The 15,057-nt window shown below is 39.2% G+C and overlaps 1 protein-coding gene across 1 annotated transcript in view; it reads right to left on the bottom strand.

Annotated features, from left to right (window-relative positions):
• The window catches only part of NRDC (nardilysin convertase), a 30,507-nt gene extending 15,861 nt beyond the window's left edge, over positions 1-14,646 (bottom strand). The window contains exons 1-13 of the mRNA XM_034415073.2: positions 13,690-14,646; positions 11,827-12,103; positions 11,003-11,084; positions 9,653-9,806; positions 8,709-8,782; positions 8,006-8,101; positions 5,816-5,938; positions 5,451-5,508; positions 4,017-4,090; positions 3,465-3,534; positions 2,664-2,741; positions 594-714; positions 446-504 (exon numbers count right to left, since the gene is read on the bottom strand). Coding sequence (XP_034270964.1) covers positions 446-504; positions 594-714; positions 2,664-2,741; positions 3,465-3,534; positions 4,017-4,090; positions 5,451-5,508; positions 5,816-5,938; positions 8,006-8,101; positions 8,709-8,782; positions 9,653-9,806; positions 11,003-11,084; positions 11,827-12,103; positions 13,690-14,075 — 1,652 coding nt within the window. The 5' untranslated portion in view covers positions 14,076-14,646. The remainder of the gene's footprint in view (positions 1-445; positions 505-593; positions 715-2,663; positions 2,742-3,464; positions 3,535-4,016; positions 4,091-5,450; positions 5,509-5,815; positions 5,939-8,005; positions 8,102-8,708; positions 8,783-9,652; positions 9,807-11,002; positions 11,085-11,826; positions 12,104-13,689) is intronic.
• Between the last annotated feature and the right edge of the window lie 411 nt (positions 14,647-15,057).

Here is a 15,057-nt window from a genome sequence, read left to right on the forward strand (position 1 = left end):
ATACACTTTTACTATGCATCTATTATGAGACTACTTTCAATTGATTTTAGACAGGTAACAGATACCTTATCTGTGTAAAGTAATTGTTTGTTAATATTTTTATTCTCAAGAATGGTGTATTTAAGAAAAAGTTATTTACAAAGAGCGTTTGTAAGTACCATAATTACTGTATTCAGTCATTTTTTTCTAATCTTCTGCTGTTCAGGTTTTTGAATTATATTCATCTTTAACCAACACAGCCAGTGAGTGAACTGAACAGTGGGTTGGAGAAAAGAATAGTACCTTTGGAAAGAAGTATTTTCACCCCTCTGAACTTCCAGTTTCTCCATATAGTTTTAACAGCTATGTATTATGTCAGCTCAAATATGCAAAATACAGAAAAAGGAAGGAAAAACACCAATAACACTAACTTTTCTTGACTAAAATCAAACAGAGATTTCATTACCTTTGCTCAGGTCCTGCTTGCTGCAACATTTTCAAGTACTGGAATACAACGTGAGCAACCTGAAGAAGGAAAGGTTCAAAATTTTCAAGTCGAGGACATCTGTAATAAGCTAAAAGAATAAGCATTCTAAACTGCAATTCAAATTTACCTCATAGAAATGCTTGTAACCTTCATCAGTCAGGGTCACACAAATACTGAAGACAGAGTAGGTTGAATTTTGCTCAAACCCGGTCTCACCATTTCCTCCATACAATGCAAGTGCCCAGAATCTGGAAAAAACATTTACCATACTCTTACAAAAATTAAGAAGCACAAAGTATTAACAATTTTAATATATGTTTCCAACATAGCACCAATTATTTGTAACTCTGATTATGTACACTGCTGGAGGAAAATCTAAAAATATTTAACAAATGAACTTCCCTCAGAGGCTCAGCCTTGAAAAAGATAATATATGTAAGGAAGTGGTATTGCCTGTGGTTATTTCTGTTTTAGTCTGCTGTGTTTAGCTATTTTGATCCTATTTGCCTATCTGGCTTGGTTTAAGCCGGGGCAGGCAACTATGGCATCTTTATGACTGGTGGACTTCAACTCACAGAATTCCTGAGCCAGTATGGCTAGCTCAGGAATTCTGGGAGTTAAAGTCCATCGGTCGTAAAGTTGGCAGTTTTCCACCCCAGGTTTAAGCAACGGTAGTATAATTTGGGCTAGTGTATTGTGCTTAGTTCAGAGGTTTTTTTGTGTCATGTGCTTTTCAATTTTTTCCCCCTGATTTAAGGGGCAACTATATTATCTACAATTGGGGACTCAACTCTGTGTTTATTTTGATTTCATTTTCTCAGGCACAATGTTTTTTTAATATCACTAGTTTGTCTTTTGAAAAAGGGTTGGTTGGTTACTGTTATTTTGTGAATGAAAAGTTCTCCCAATCCTACTGTAGAGCTTTTTCACATGAGCATTCCCAACACTCAATATTCTAGATGTTCCCAAATGCCTTTAGATCCCTTATCTGGGTGTTGCCATTTAGGCTAATACCAGTTTTACTGTCTGCAATTCTTTGCTTGCTTGACAAGTAAAGACAAGCCTAAGGGAAGCCTTGAAGATGGGATGGAGAGGCCTTCCTTTATTTAATTCTACAGAACAGCATCTGATCTCTTGGCACTGCATCAGAAGCCAAATTGGTTTGTTTTGTTGCTTTCTAGTGATGTTTTGTTAAAGCTTGGTGGAGCTATTTCAACACTTTCTTGTTGGAGGAGTTAAAGTGGAATGCCTCATGTTTTTTTTCCTGTGCTGAGAAAGCATCATGCCAGGAAACAGAATCCAGGTGATTCCTGAAATGAAGTGGCACTACTTCACATGACCCTTCTAAAGTGTTCTGCTTAAGGCTTTCAAGCAAGGGTCTTCTTCAACCTCAGCATAGTTTATGTTGTGGCTCCGTTACCTGAGCCTGTGTCATCGGCAGGAGAGGACTCCGAGAGTGAAGGAGAGGAGTTGGCAAGGCCTCCCTCTCCAGGACCCTCCTCTCTGGCAATGCCTTTGGTGTCCGCTGAAGGGCAAGAGATAGGGCTGGGGCCAAGCACGTCCACGCAGCCACAGGTGGACAGTGATGAGAGTAATGAGTCTTGGCTGGATCCACGCCAGCGTCGCAGAGATAAGCGCGCGCAACAGAAGAAAAGGCGTGCCCGAGATTAGGCTGAGTCACTGGACCACACCCCACAGGGTATAAAAGGGAACGTGGTGGCCAGTCAAACCTTGTGACGAACAAAGCTGAAAGCTTCCACGCCATTCTGCATTGCCGGACTTTTGCTATAGACTTTGCTGGATTATCTTTGGACTTGATTGACTCTGTAATTATTGAGCTTTTTACTTTGATGTACCAGAAGCGGAGAGAAGTTATCTCTTTCCTTTGTAGTAATAAACTCTTGGCAGGCAGCCACTAGGTTGCTGCCAAGTTCCGTTATCATAAGGAAAAGGATTTTGTCGGCTGGTTTTAACTCTTGAACGTCTGTTGGTGTGTGTGCATATGAGACGGGGACAGAACAGTTTATGACTGTCTTTAGCTTGGTCACTGAGTAAAGGGGCAGGATGCTCAACAATGAATATACTACAGAAATAAGTAACAATATACGGTATATACTTTTTCAACTTAGTAAATGTGGATTCCTTGTTTTCATTATTTATCATGGGAAATACCAGCAATTTTCATTTGTATACATACTTTTTCCTAAGATATGAAAGAATGCTTCCTTTGCCTTCATGTCCAACAAGCCAAGAAATGTAGTGAAGTGGCTTCACCCTACAAAGTAAAAAAACATTAACTGTAATTTGAAAATTCCAGTTTCTAATCATTATAAAAAAAATGTCTGTAAAACAGGCAATGCCAAAATGATGGGAATTGGGGGAATAATACTTTACAAAGATCACCTTCCTGGGTTGCCATAAGTAGAACAACATACAGGTAGTCCTCAATTTACAACAGTTCATTTAGTGACCATTTGAAGTAACAATGGCACTGAAAAAAGTGACTTAAGACCATTTTTCACACTTATGACCATTGTAGTATTCCCATAGTCACGTAATTTATTATTCAGATGCTTGATAACTGATTCACATTTATGACAGTTGCAGTATCTCAGGGTCATGTGATACCCTTTTACTGTATTCTGACCAATACAGTCAATGGGGAAACCAGATTCACTGAACAACGGCGTGACTAATTTAACAACTGCAGTCATTCAGTTAACAAATGTGACAAGGAAAGTTGTGAAATGGGGCAAAACTCACTTAACAAATTTCCCACTTAATAACATAGGCTTGGGGCTCAATTGTGGTTGTATGTCAAGGATTACCTGTACTTGCTATCATTTAAATTTATTTAATGCAATTATCAAAATTAAATGATCAGCGTGAATACTGCTTATTAGACTTTTAATAAATTTACCTAATCCAATTTCACTGTATATCCATGGAAGTGGGGAGGGAAGGGGCGGGGCAGGAGGGAACAAGAATTTAAAGTTACCTGTAATACTGTTCTTGTGGAGGAAGAGCCCAAGTGATGTTTAAAGAGTGAGTTTTTCGGATTGGAACCACTAAAAATAAAGAAACTTTCCTTATAAATAAATAAAGTCAGGATAATTCCAGATTTCCTCAACATTTCCATATGCGAAACAAAAAACCATCATGCATTTTAAAGCTAGAAATTTTAAAACCAATGTGGATACATGGTAGATAGCATTGGTAGATAGATGGCACCCACCCTCTGGAATCAGCTGCCCCCAGAGATAAGGAGAATCCAAGACCTCCGTGCCTTCCGCCGTGCCCTTAAAACTTTCCTTTTCCAACAAGCCGGGCTGGCCTAACAAATCCTTTTAAATGATTTTAAATTCGTATGTCTTTTAAATTTTGGGCCAAATTGAGATATTTCTTTTTAATCTGTTCTTAATGTTTGTATTATGTGTTTTTATCTGGCTGTACACCGCCCTGAGTCCCCAGGGAGAAGGGCGGTATATAAATTTGAAGTAAAATAAAAAATAAAAATAAATTGCAGGAGTTATCCAGCTACATCACTCACCTCTGTAAAGTTTAGGAAAATCTGGAGTGTCAAAAGGGTCTGTCAGATGGCCAAATGTTGGTCTGGATACATCACTTGAAAAGAAAGAACACATATATTTATATTTACACACAACTTCCTAATCCAGCAAGGACCATTACAAATCAAATCACTCTATGAAATCAGGCCCTACATATTTTTCAACACCAGTTGTTAAGGGATTATTCAATGCCAGGGATCAAATCCTTAGTCGTAAAAAATTATCAATGTTGTCACTTGTTCAGCAGAAAATATTTCTAACTATGGCAATTCACACACACACAGCCTATAGCTATGAGTAAGGGCTTCTGGATTCAGAATCCTTTTCCTATTTATAAAAATAGCATGCAATTTCTTTATTCCCATTCTGTTTTGCACTTGGAATTTAGCTTGTACATGTGGAAAAGACAAGAGGGTCTAGATAGCATACAAACAGGTAAAAACCAAATTCTCTATGCAGAGCAACACTTATCTACATCTATCTATCTATCTATCTATCTATCTATCTATCTATCTATCTATCTATCTATCTTATATTTCTTATTTGCTAACCGCCCATCTCCCTCAGATATTTATTGCAACAAGAAATGTATGCATGCTTGGCCAACATGCCCATCCAATCTTTATCCTTGAGTAAAAAACAGGATCTAATCTTTACAATATATTGTGGGAGTGGCATTGATAGCAGGTCTGCTTCTGGATCAAATTCAAGGTGTTGGTCTCACTTTTAAAGCCTTGCATACATACTTGGGGGCAGGTTATTCGAAGGACCATATTCTTCCAGCTACATTTGCCTGATCCTCCAGAGCAGGCAGGCAGAGTAATGGGTTCCCTCTCTTAAGGAGGTCCACCTTCTCCGTTGTGGCTCCCTCCCTATGGAACATCATCCTTGGGGAAATAAGACTGGCCCCCACCTTGGCACTCTTTCAAAAGGATTTAAAGATATGTTTTTGGGGACCCCAGGATGATATGGAGCCCTTAAACTGGTTGGTTTGGTTGCTGACACTTGGAGGGAGGGGTTACTGGGGTTTCTATTTGGGATTTTATTTCTGTGAGTTACCCAGAACCACTATGAAACAGGCAATAATATATTTTTTTCTAAATAAATTGATAAATATGTGAACAGAATTTGCCTATATATTGTACAAAGTGTCCTCTCCAACTCATTTGAGTTATATGTGGAAATCTGAAAACTCTCATTAAATCGAATTCTTTTTTTTCTCCTTACTATTAACTTTAGGCAGTTAGCAAAAGAAAATGAATATAAACCAGCAGCTGGCAGCAAGTGCAGAGGAAAGGATGAGAAACTAAAGACCAGAACTGAGTAAGTCAAATCTCTAATATCAGATAAATTGGAGAATTTTGCACCCGATTTAATATCCTGCTTATTACACACAATAGGAAAATGTATCTTACTTATTTGGAATCTCTGAGAAGATTTCAGTCACCCATTTTTCCAGAGTATCCAAGATTTCTATTGAGGAAGGGAAAAAAAGTGGTGGCACATAACTTAGGGAAAACAAGCAGCACATCATTAGGAAAAGACTAGAAAGGTGAGAACCTGTTGTTCAAGCAGCCAATGCCAATATTATAAAGCCCACAGGCTGAATTTCCTTGGAATTTCCTGTGGAACTGCTCCAGATAACTGAAGCAAAAAACATATATAGGATTTTTAAAACTACCTCCTCCTGTGGGGATACCAGATCTAATCTGTAATTATCCAGTGAGTCACACTTAGTAGCAAAGGGAATGTTCTGTAATTTTGAATGAAGAGCTCTTACCTTTTGACTGCACAACTAAAGTCATATAGTTTGCTGAATAATATCGCTGCCAGAATTCCCTCAGCCTGGTATAGGTATCAATCCCATTTTCTTTTGGCTCATGTTTCAGGGTATCTGCATTACCTGTAAATGAAGTTCAAAATGAAGAACTGTTTACAGTTATGAAATCTCTGCTTGAAATTTTTATACTGATCAAAAGGACGAACACTCTTTTCCTCTGCAGGCACAAAATAATACATAACAACTTGGATTTAAACTCATGGGAGTGTAAATCCTGCTGGATCAAGCCAAAGATTATATTAATTTAATGTTTTGTTTTTTTACTGTGACCAGCCAGATCACAGCTTCTTTGGGGCTCACAAATATTAGACAGACATATGTCACTGTAACAGATATCCAGACGCATGGTCTTCTCCAACAGTATTGAACTGTTAAAGGCAAATAGCCCTCAATGGACTTGTCCATTATGAATTTATTTAATCAAAGTTTCATGCCACTCAACATAGTGGCTGTTGCCAGGTCTTGTAATGATTCTACAGATTAATTTTCAAATGAAAGTGGCACTGGATTCACATGTTGTCACCCAAAAAGCAAGCCTGCCATAGCAAAAAGTTCTGAATAATGACTCTGCTATCACAGTATTACTTTTATTTTGTCTAGTCTGAGGTATTATCTGAGCCTCATTTAGCCAGATCACACCATTCTGCACCATCTGCCAGAAAGAAATGGCAAATAACAAGAAGAGTCCTATCTTTTTTTTCTTCCAATATATTTTATTTTCCTTTCTTCTGCATCTGTAGCCCTTCTTGATGCCTTTCTAAATCCTTATCTTAACTAGACGAAACAAATTATGGAGAATGCATATGTATAAGCACTTCTAAGACAGCATTCTAAGAGTATTAATATGAGAGAAGAAAAGAAAGTCTCACTAGTATCCGCATATAGGGTTTAAAGTAATTTGTGCATTATTACCTCATAGTATCACATTATGTTGACGTTGTTGTGCATGCCATGTCACCTATGTATTAAATATTCAGTATTTTGTATTTCATTTTTGTACTCCTTACACTGATTTCTTTGCTAATGTAAAGGTAAAGGTAAAGGTTCCCCTCGCACATATGTGCTAGTTGTTCACAACTCTAGGGGGCGGTGCTCATCTCCATTTCAAAGCTAAAGAGCCTGCGCTGTCCGAAGATGTCTCCGTGGCCGACATGACTAAATGCCAAAGGCACACGGAACGCTGTTACCTTTCCACCAAAGGTGGTCCCTATTTTTCTACTTGCAGGGCTGTAAAAAACAAAATAAAGATAAAAGAACTAAAAAAAAAAAAACTGCCAACCTTTCGATCGACAAGCTCAACGTCTTAGCCACTGAGTTACTGCATCCCTACTTTGCTAATGAATGTAATGCTAATGAACCTCCAGATCTAGTTGATTAATCCTTTGCATACTAAAAATTTCCCTTGTCAACACACCTTGTTGCTTTTCTCCAGTAATATAATTGCTCTGGAGAAGGTTATAAACTTAACCTCACTCCCAACTGAATGGGCTCTAGCAACCAACATACCTGTTATATTATGTGTATTTTTTCATCACCTTCTTCTTCCCTTTTCCAGATATCCCTATTTAATTCTGTAAAATAATTTACTAACTACAACATCCTTAAAGCTTCCCAGAGTCAGTTTGGAGTTGGGTAATGCCAAAATCATATCATATTGAAATGAATGAATCAATCAAATCAGTAAAAATGATAGATTCCACTAAAGTAAGCTATAAATATATATTTGCTTTTCTTCTCCAATATGCAACAGCAAAAATTTAATTCATTTGTTTTATAAACTCAGCATTGTAAAATTAGCTATGGTAAACTGTTCCTGGCTACACTACTCAAGGCATAATTAAGAACAGAACACAAAATATTATTTGATTACCATACAGATTAACTTCTGTGCTATCCATAAATGTACTGTATATATTAATATATTACATATTTCTTTCTTCTTGTTCATGGTTGCCCATGCACCCCAAATCTGCTCTGAATTGCCCTCTGACCTCTGCAGATTCCAAATTTAATTAAAAACAAATGAAGAAGGATGGGTCTATTTCACTGGTGGATGCTACTGGATTCAATAGCAAAGGCTCTTAGATCTGAAATCAACTCAATACTGACAGTCACAACAGGTACACTTACCCCAGAAAAACTTCTTCATAGGATGATCAGATTTGGCGAGACTGCCGAATAACATCTCTCTTCTGTTTGCATCAGAGGGCCTTGCAAGTTGATATTCTGTTTTTTAAAAAAAAACAAGGTTTTCAGATTCAAAAGAATTCTAGCCTACAACAGCAGCATATAAGAATATGACTGATGTTCCCTGACAGTTTCCCACAAGCAAAGTGAATGGGGAAACCAGTAGGAAGCTGAAAATCGCTCCGGCCACTTTTTTGCCCACCTGCACTTTGAAATGTCTATCAACAGCCCCCCACCTTACCCCTCTTCAGCACTTACACAGGCTCCAGAGCACCTGCTCTCAATACTCCTTGCCCACACCCACGCTCCATACCTGCCAATGGCACCTACCCTTCTGCTTGCCTGAGACATCTGCCACTTCCGATTTAATGACCCTCATGATCCCCCGATTACAAGAGTAAAAACTGGGACTACCAGGACTGCCGTCACTAAGTTATGCAGTCATGTAATATTGCACTTTAACGACCTCATTATTTAGCAATGGAATTTCTCCTTCCCATTGCCATTATAACCTGAAACTATCTGCTGTTCGGTTAGTAAAAGCATCCCTGTGTCGATGGGAGGGATGCTACTACTATTTGCAGGCCAAGCAAGGTAGGTTTTAAAGTATAATATATGAAATTGAAAGATAACTGAGAATTCTTACCGCTATCCACAGCTTCAACTTCCCGATCAATTGCATCCCGGATCATTAAAGGATGGATGAAAAACTGTGCCCACCTGAAGCAGAAAATCATTGTAAATAGAAATTTTGAATCTGATATAAAATTAAGATCAATAATAAGAAAGTGTTTTTAAATGGTCATATGACCTATTTTGACATGGTTAATTTTCCCTCTCTGAATTCTATGCAAACCTTAAGAAATCTCAATTTTTTTTATCCTTCAGTATGAATTGCCCTAACTGTGTAACCATCCCAGCTTTTCTCTAACAAAAGCCCCAGGCATTGAAAGTCCTATTTAAAATTCTCATTTTAATGTTTACAATTAATTATCTTCCCTATAGAATTTGACATTGAATGACCCACAAGATTCCACTTCTCAGAACAACTGTCTTCCTATCTTATAGGCAGTCAAGTCATGGCCTCAAAAACCTTTTTCTCTCAAGATGCCTCTCAACCTCACTGCTAAAGATCAGTGGCACAGATCTTATCATTTTGAAATTAAATGTGCACGAAAGATGTAGTGTAACCCTTAAATTTGCTTGATTTAATAAAAAAACTCCCCCTCCCGAAGCACTTTTAGTTAATGAACATAAATATTTTTGTGTCACTGCCCTGACATTTATAGCTCCTTTCTCTTTTAAGTTGCCCATCCCTGCTACACAGAACTGCTTACTCATTTTAAAAATCTATCTATTAAGATAATTTTTGTAAGCTTCTGAAGCAATAACTTCTATATTTATTTCCAGATCCGTGTATTCTCAAAACATCTCATCATTAAAATACTTTTTTAATTTACTTTTTTTCCGCAGTTTGCGTAAAAACTTTAAGTAAAAGTAAATTAGCGTAGTGGACTAAGTTTAAATAGTTAATATTAGATACTTTAACTGAAATGTAGTGTCGTTTCACTACATTCGCAGCTGAGTTACCTATCAAGAGCTTCCTTGAAATACTTTCTCTGTACATCAAACTGGAAGATAGTTCGTTCGCAGTCTGTTGATGCATTGTCACTCCCACCGTGTTTTTTCAGAAAGGCATCAAATCCATTCTCATCTGGATACTTTGAACTACCCATAAAAACCACTAGGAGAGAATCCAAAATAGGAAAGTAGTTATTAATTCTAATAGAGAAACATATAAATATCATAGACAGTAGTCTTCTTTTCTCTTGTTGCCATCACTAAGCAATATAGTTGTAAAGTGTGATGCCTCACGACTGCATTGCCCAGCAGTGGCAATTCCAGAAGTCCCTGTTGCTATCATAATCTTAGGACTGCATAGGTTGTTAAATAGGAAGAGGCAGCAGTCCCAGGGGGTTGCCTCAGGAGGGCGCTATGGAGCACCACAGGCCGCAACCAAACTCTGTGGATGGGATGCACTACACCAGGGTCTCCAACCTTGGCAACTTTAAGCTTGGAGGACTTCAACTCCCAGAATTCCCCAGCCAGCTTTTCTGGGAGTTGAAGTCCTCCAAGCTTAAAGTTGCCAAGGTTGGAGACCCCTGCACTACACTACAGAGTGTGAACTGGCAGTGGAGTGTTACAGAATACAAGATCCCTGGGATCTCCAATTCCATAGCCGGATTCCTCTGGATAAAAAGTTGTGACCTTTCTTGCTAGCTTCCACATTGGCTTTGCTTATGGGAAGCTGGCAGGGAAGGCCCCAAACGGCGATCAAGTGACTGCGGCTCATTGTGAAGTCATAACTGCAAGCTGGAAACCCAAGGACCCAGTTCACATGACCGTGCAACTTCATGGACCAGTTGTATTGTCGTAATTTTAATCAGTCACTGAACAAATGGCTGTAAGTCAAGGACTGCTTATAAGTAATCAGTCATGCAGTAGATCCTTTCTTGTTCTGTGCATTCATATGCACAACAACACAACTCTTCTATAGGCTTTCCGTGTATTACTTAAGAATAATCTATAGAAAAACAATACCCGTCTCCCATGACAATTAAACACACAATTAAATTAAATTAAAGTTAGTCATTAATTGTAACTAATAACTAATTAGTTAATAGTCATTAGATGATACAGCAGAATTCTGAGAGCAGCCATTACGTAACTCCTTGTTTAACACAAATTTACCCAAAATGATTTTAATGGCTATTTTGTTGATAATTGAGATTTCAGTAAGATTCTATATCTAGTTTTGAAAATATGGAAACAAATACATAATGCACTGATTTGACAAAAGTGTCACCAAAATGGGAAATTATATAATTAAAATTGACTTGGCTAAAAACAGTTAGAGGTGACATTTAAAGCAAAACATACTATGTTCCAGAAAATGTGCCAGCCCAGGCAGCTCATCAGGGTCAGAGAAACTGCCGACACCAATACAAAGTGCAGCTGCAGACTGAGGAAAGAAAAATACAGACAAATATTTAGAAAAACATCTTGGCTGCCATATAAAACTATGAAATTCCTCCAGTAAAATAAAATCTTGAATATATTAGACTCTCCAGTAAAGCAGAAGAAGTACTGTTGCATCTACCTAACATTTCTTAATCAGAAAGACAAAGCTTGCATGACTATGCATGTTCCTTACCTTAGCTCATTTTTATGCATGACTAGGTAAATCGGGGGGAGGGGAACTAAAGTGCCTAAAATGTTGTAGATCAGGGACTACCTGTATTACAGTAAAGGATAAAAAGAATATACTTAAAACTTAAATATAGTTTTAAAAGTCAAGAGTAGTTTCAGAAAGCAAAATAAAAGCAAAAAAATTCTTCCACATATTCAAGCATTCCAACACATTCCAATATAACTTTGCTATGATTATTTTCATATTATAAAATTGTATAAAATTGTGCTGTTTTCATAACAATTTTTCTTCTCTTAATTTTGCAAACATGAAGATTAGCAGCATCTAAAACCACAACCACACTTGCAGATGCACCAGCCTCAACTGTGCACACACTAGCCTTACTAAATTTTGGGTTGCGTTAAATGCAGCCTAGCATCAATTTAAAATTCACACTAAATCACAGACCACATTATTAAAACTCATACTAATTGCAATCTATCTGTGAATCACACCAATGCCTAAAGCAGTTTATGGCTATAATCATTACTCAATCCAAATTAATCATACATACCTGCTTTTCTGTACAATTTCTTTTCCGAGTTTCATCTTTATCTGTTAGCTCTTCTAATTCACTATCAGGATCTAATTCTTCATCATAATCACCACATTCATCATCATAGCCTTCTTGGTCATCTTCTATTTCTGCTCCAGAATCATCATCATCATCAGTTTCTTCTTCAGAGTCACCCTCATCTTCCCCTTCTGAAGATACTGCACAAGGGCTACCATCTGGGTTATGCAAGTCCGAAATCAGCAAGGCACATAATCCATTTTTTAGTCTGATGTATCTAGAAAGTTAAACAGACATCCAACTAAATATTCTTTTCAGTGTCTTTGAATTAAGACTAATTGTGTTATTCCTGGTATGCCATGTCTTTGCAGGGTCTCTTTAATGAACTATTGAATCAAACAAGACCTAAAACATTCATTTGTTTTTAAAATACATTTTTTGTTATAATGAATTGATTCCAGAATGGACAATGTGGCTCACCCCACCAACTATTAGCATACACTACTCCTCAGAACAGTTCAGATTATTGGTACTCTATTATGGGCTTCACGCAAGAAAGAAAAATACATACTTACCTAAAGCTCCAATTCTGACAGTGAGTCCCAGTTTCATGTCAAATGCATGTCATATTCAGGAATCATTTATATTTCCAAACTTTGTTGAAAACATCATAGCAAAGTGTACTTTTGAGTTATATGTCATTTTCATCTCAGATGCAGAATTTTTCTATAACTTAACAACTAAATACTAAGCAGAATGTTTTATGGCTGGGGACAAATGATTGGTAAATTATCTTGAGTGGTAATAATTCAAGAATCCACATATTAGATTGGATCGGAACAACATATTAGTCCTATCTAGCATCTTGTTACACAAGGCTGATCAGATAGTTTGTTTAGTGACTGTTCGAAGTTACAACAGCACTGAAAAAAAGTGACTTACGACTATCTTTCAGATTTATGATCATTGCAGCATCTCCAGGATCAGGTGATCAAAATTCAGACACTTGCCAACTTACTCATATTTATGACATTTGAAGGGTCCCGGGGTCATGTGATCCGCTTTTGCGACATTCTGGCAAAGCAAAGTCAATGGGGAAGCCAGATTCACTTAACAACCGTGTTACTAACTTTAATAGCCGCAGCAATTCACTTAACAACTGTGGCAAGAAAGGTCGTAAAATGGGGCAAACTCACTTAGCAAATGCCTCAAGACAGAACAGAAATTTTGGGCTCAATTCTGGTCCTAAGTCGAGGACTACCTGTCCTCAAGCTCACAAGCTTTGATTGCTCACAAGCAAAACATGAGCATCATCTGCAACCTGCCTCTGAACAAAGGATCTAAATACTTCAACCTGCAAGTAACTGAAAGACCAACCCTGAATTTATTAATTATTGATTGATTGATTGATTGATTGAATTTCTATACCACCCTTCTCCCGAAGGACTCGGGCCGGTGAACAGATTAAGATTTCATATACATATTTTTTTATAAACATTTATATTTATTTAATATATAATATATATTTATATATAATATAAATATATGATTTGTTGTCCCTCTCCCTTCCTTGTCTAGTGTTGAAACTACTGTGCTGACCACACACACACACACACACTTCTTTTAGGGCAATGAAATGGTGAGGGTGGCCTTCAGCAGAGGAGCATCAGCCTCTCACCTTCTAGATCTCTCCAAATAAAACCAGACTATCATGGCTATCTCAAGCCATGTTGGCTGTGGGTGAGAGAAGGTATGGTTCAATTCTTCTGGGTTAAAAAAAAAAACAAAACTTGCCAATCCGACCCACTCCACTCCATCCCACCCGCCCGTGTTTGGCAGCCAGATGCAGCATCTCGGGAGTACCTGTACTGTTTGGGATCACTGGGGGACTTAACGATCTCGGGGTCGCCCAAGTTGGGGCTAGGCTCGCAGGCGGCGGCGGCGGCGGCGGCGCCTCCGCTCTCCGCATCGGCTTCTTCCTGGACAGCGCCGGCCTTGGCCCCACGGCTGCCCTCCGAGTCCTCGGGCTGCTCGGGGCAGCAGGCAGACGAGGCCTTGGTTCTACCGGGCATGGCTGTCAAGATAACTGCGGAGGAGCGACGCACGATGGGCCTGAAGGCGAAGATCTTCCGGGGCCCGGCTAGATGGTCTCTCAAGCCGGCACGATCCCGACCGTGGAAGGCTCGATCTATTCGCAGCGGATTTACTCCCGAGCAACCCCGCGATACAAAGGCTAACACTTTCCGCATCCGCCGCGGGCCCAAAACCCGGCCGGGCCGTTCCAGCCTGCAAGATCACAGGCCGGTGCTAAGAGCTGAACGCACCGGCTATTCTCCAATCAGAGCCCAGGTTTCTTGCCCACGTGATCCCCGCCAACAAATCCCGACGTTCCTCGGAAAATGGCTTCTCTGATTAGTTACACAGAGGCGGAGGAGGCCGGAGCGGAGCCAAGCATTGCAAGCTTTCTGCAGGCTGCGGCCGAGCCGCTCAGAATCGAATGTTGCTTTTCTGTGCAAGTGTGTGACGTCCGTCCTGACGTTCGATCAAGACACGGGGATTCTTGTTCGTGTCAGTAGAATTGGGTGTAAGGAAAAACGGTTTGGGTTACTCTGCGAAGTGGATCAGCAACTTGGATGTATTTTGAGTTTGTCGAACAGCGACTCCCGGCGTTCCGCACTCATTGGTTGGGGCTGGTGGGAATTAAGGGTCCATCCACATTTGCAAGACCATCTAACTCTCTAGGAAAGGAATTTTTTCCTAGGTTTCTTATACTGGGTATAGTACAGGTAGTCTTCGACTTACAACAGTTCATTTAGTGACGTTCAAGGTTACAGTGACACTGAAAAAAGTGACTTATGACCATTGTTCACATTTATGACCATTGCAGCAGCCCCATGGTCACATGATCAAAATTCAGACACTTGGCAACTGATGCGTACTTATGATGATTGCAGTGTCCGAGGTCAGGGGTGAAATCCACCAGGTTCTAACAGGTTCTGGAGAACCAGTAGCGGAACTTTTGAGTAGTTCGGAGAACCGGCAAATACTATCTCTGGCTGTCCCCAGAGTGGGGTGGGAATGGAGATTTTGCAATATCCTTCCCCTGCCACGCCCACCAGGCCACGCCCACAGAAATGGTAGGGGGAAAAAATTGGATTTCACCCCTGGGCAGGGGTGCCCAGGGTCATGTGATCCCCTTTTGCGACCATCTGGACAAGCAAAGTCGATAGG

Source organism: Pantherophis guttatus, chromosome 3 (assembly GCF_059756535.1).
Source record: "Pantherophis guttatus breed Tessera chromosome 3, ASM5975653v1, whole genome shotgun sequence".
In the NCBI taxonomy this organism is placed as follows: Eukaryota; Metazoa; Chordata; class Lepidosauria; order Squamata; family Colubridae; genus Pantherophis; species Pantherophis guttatus.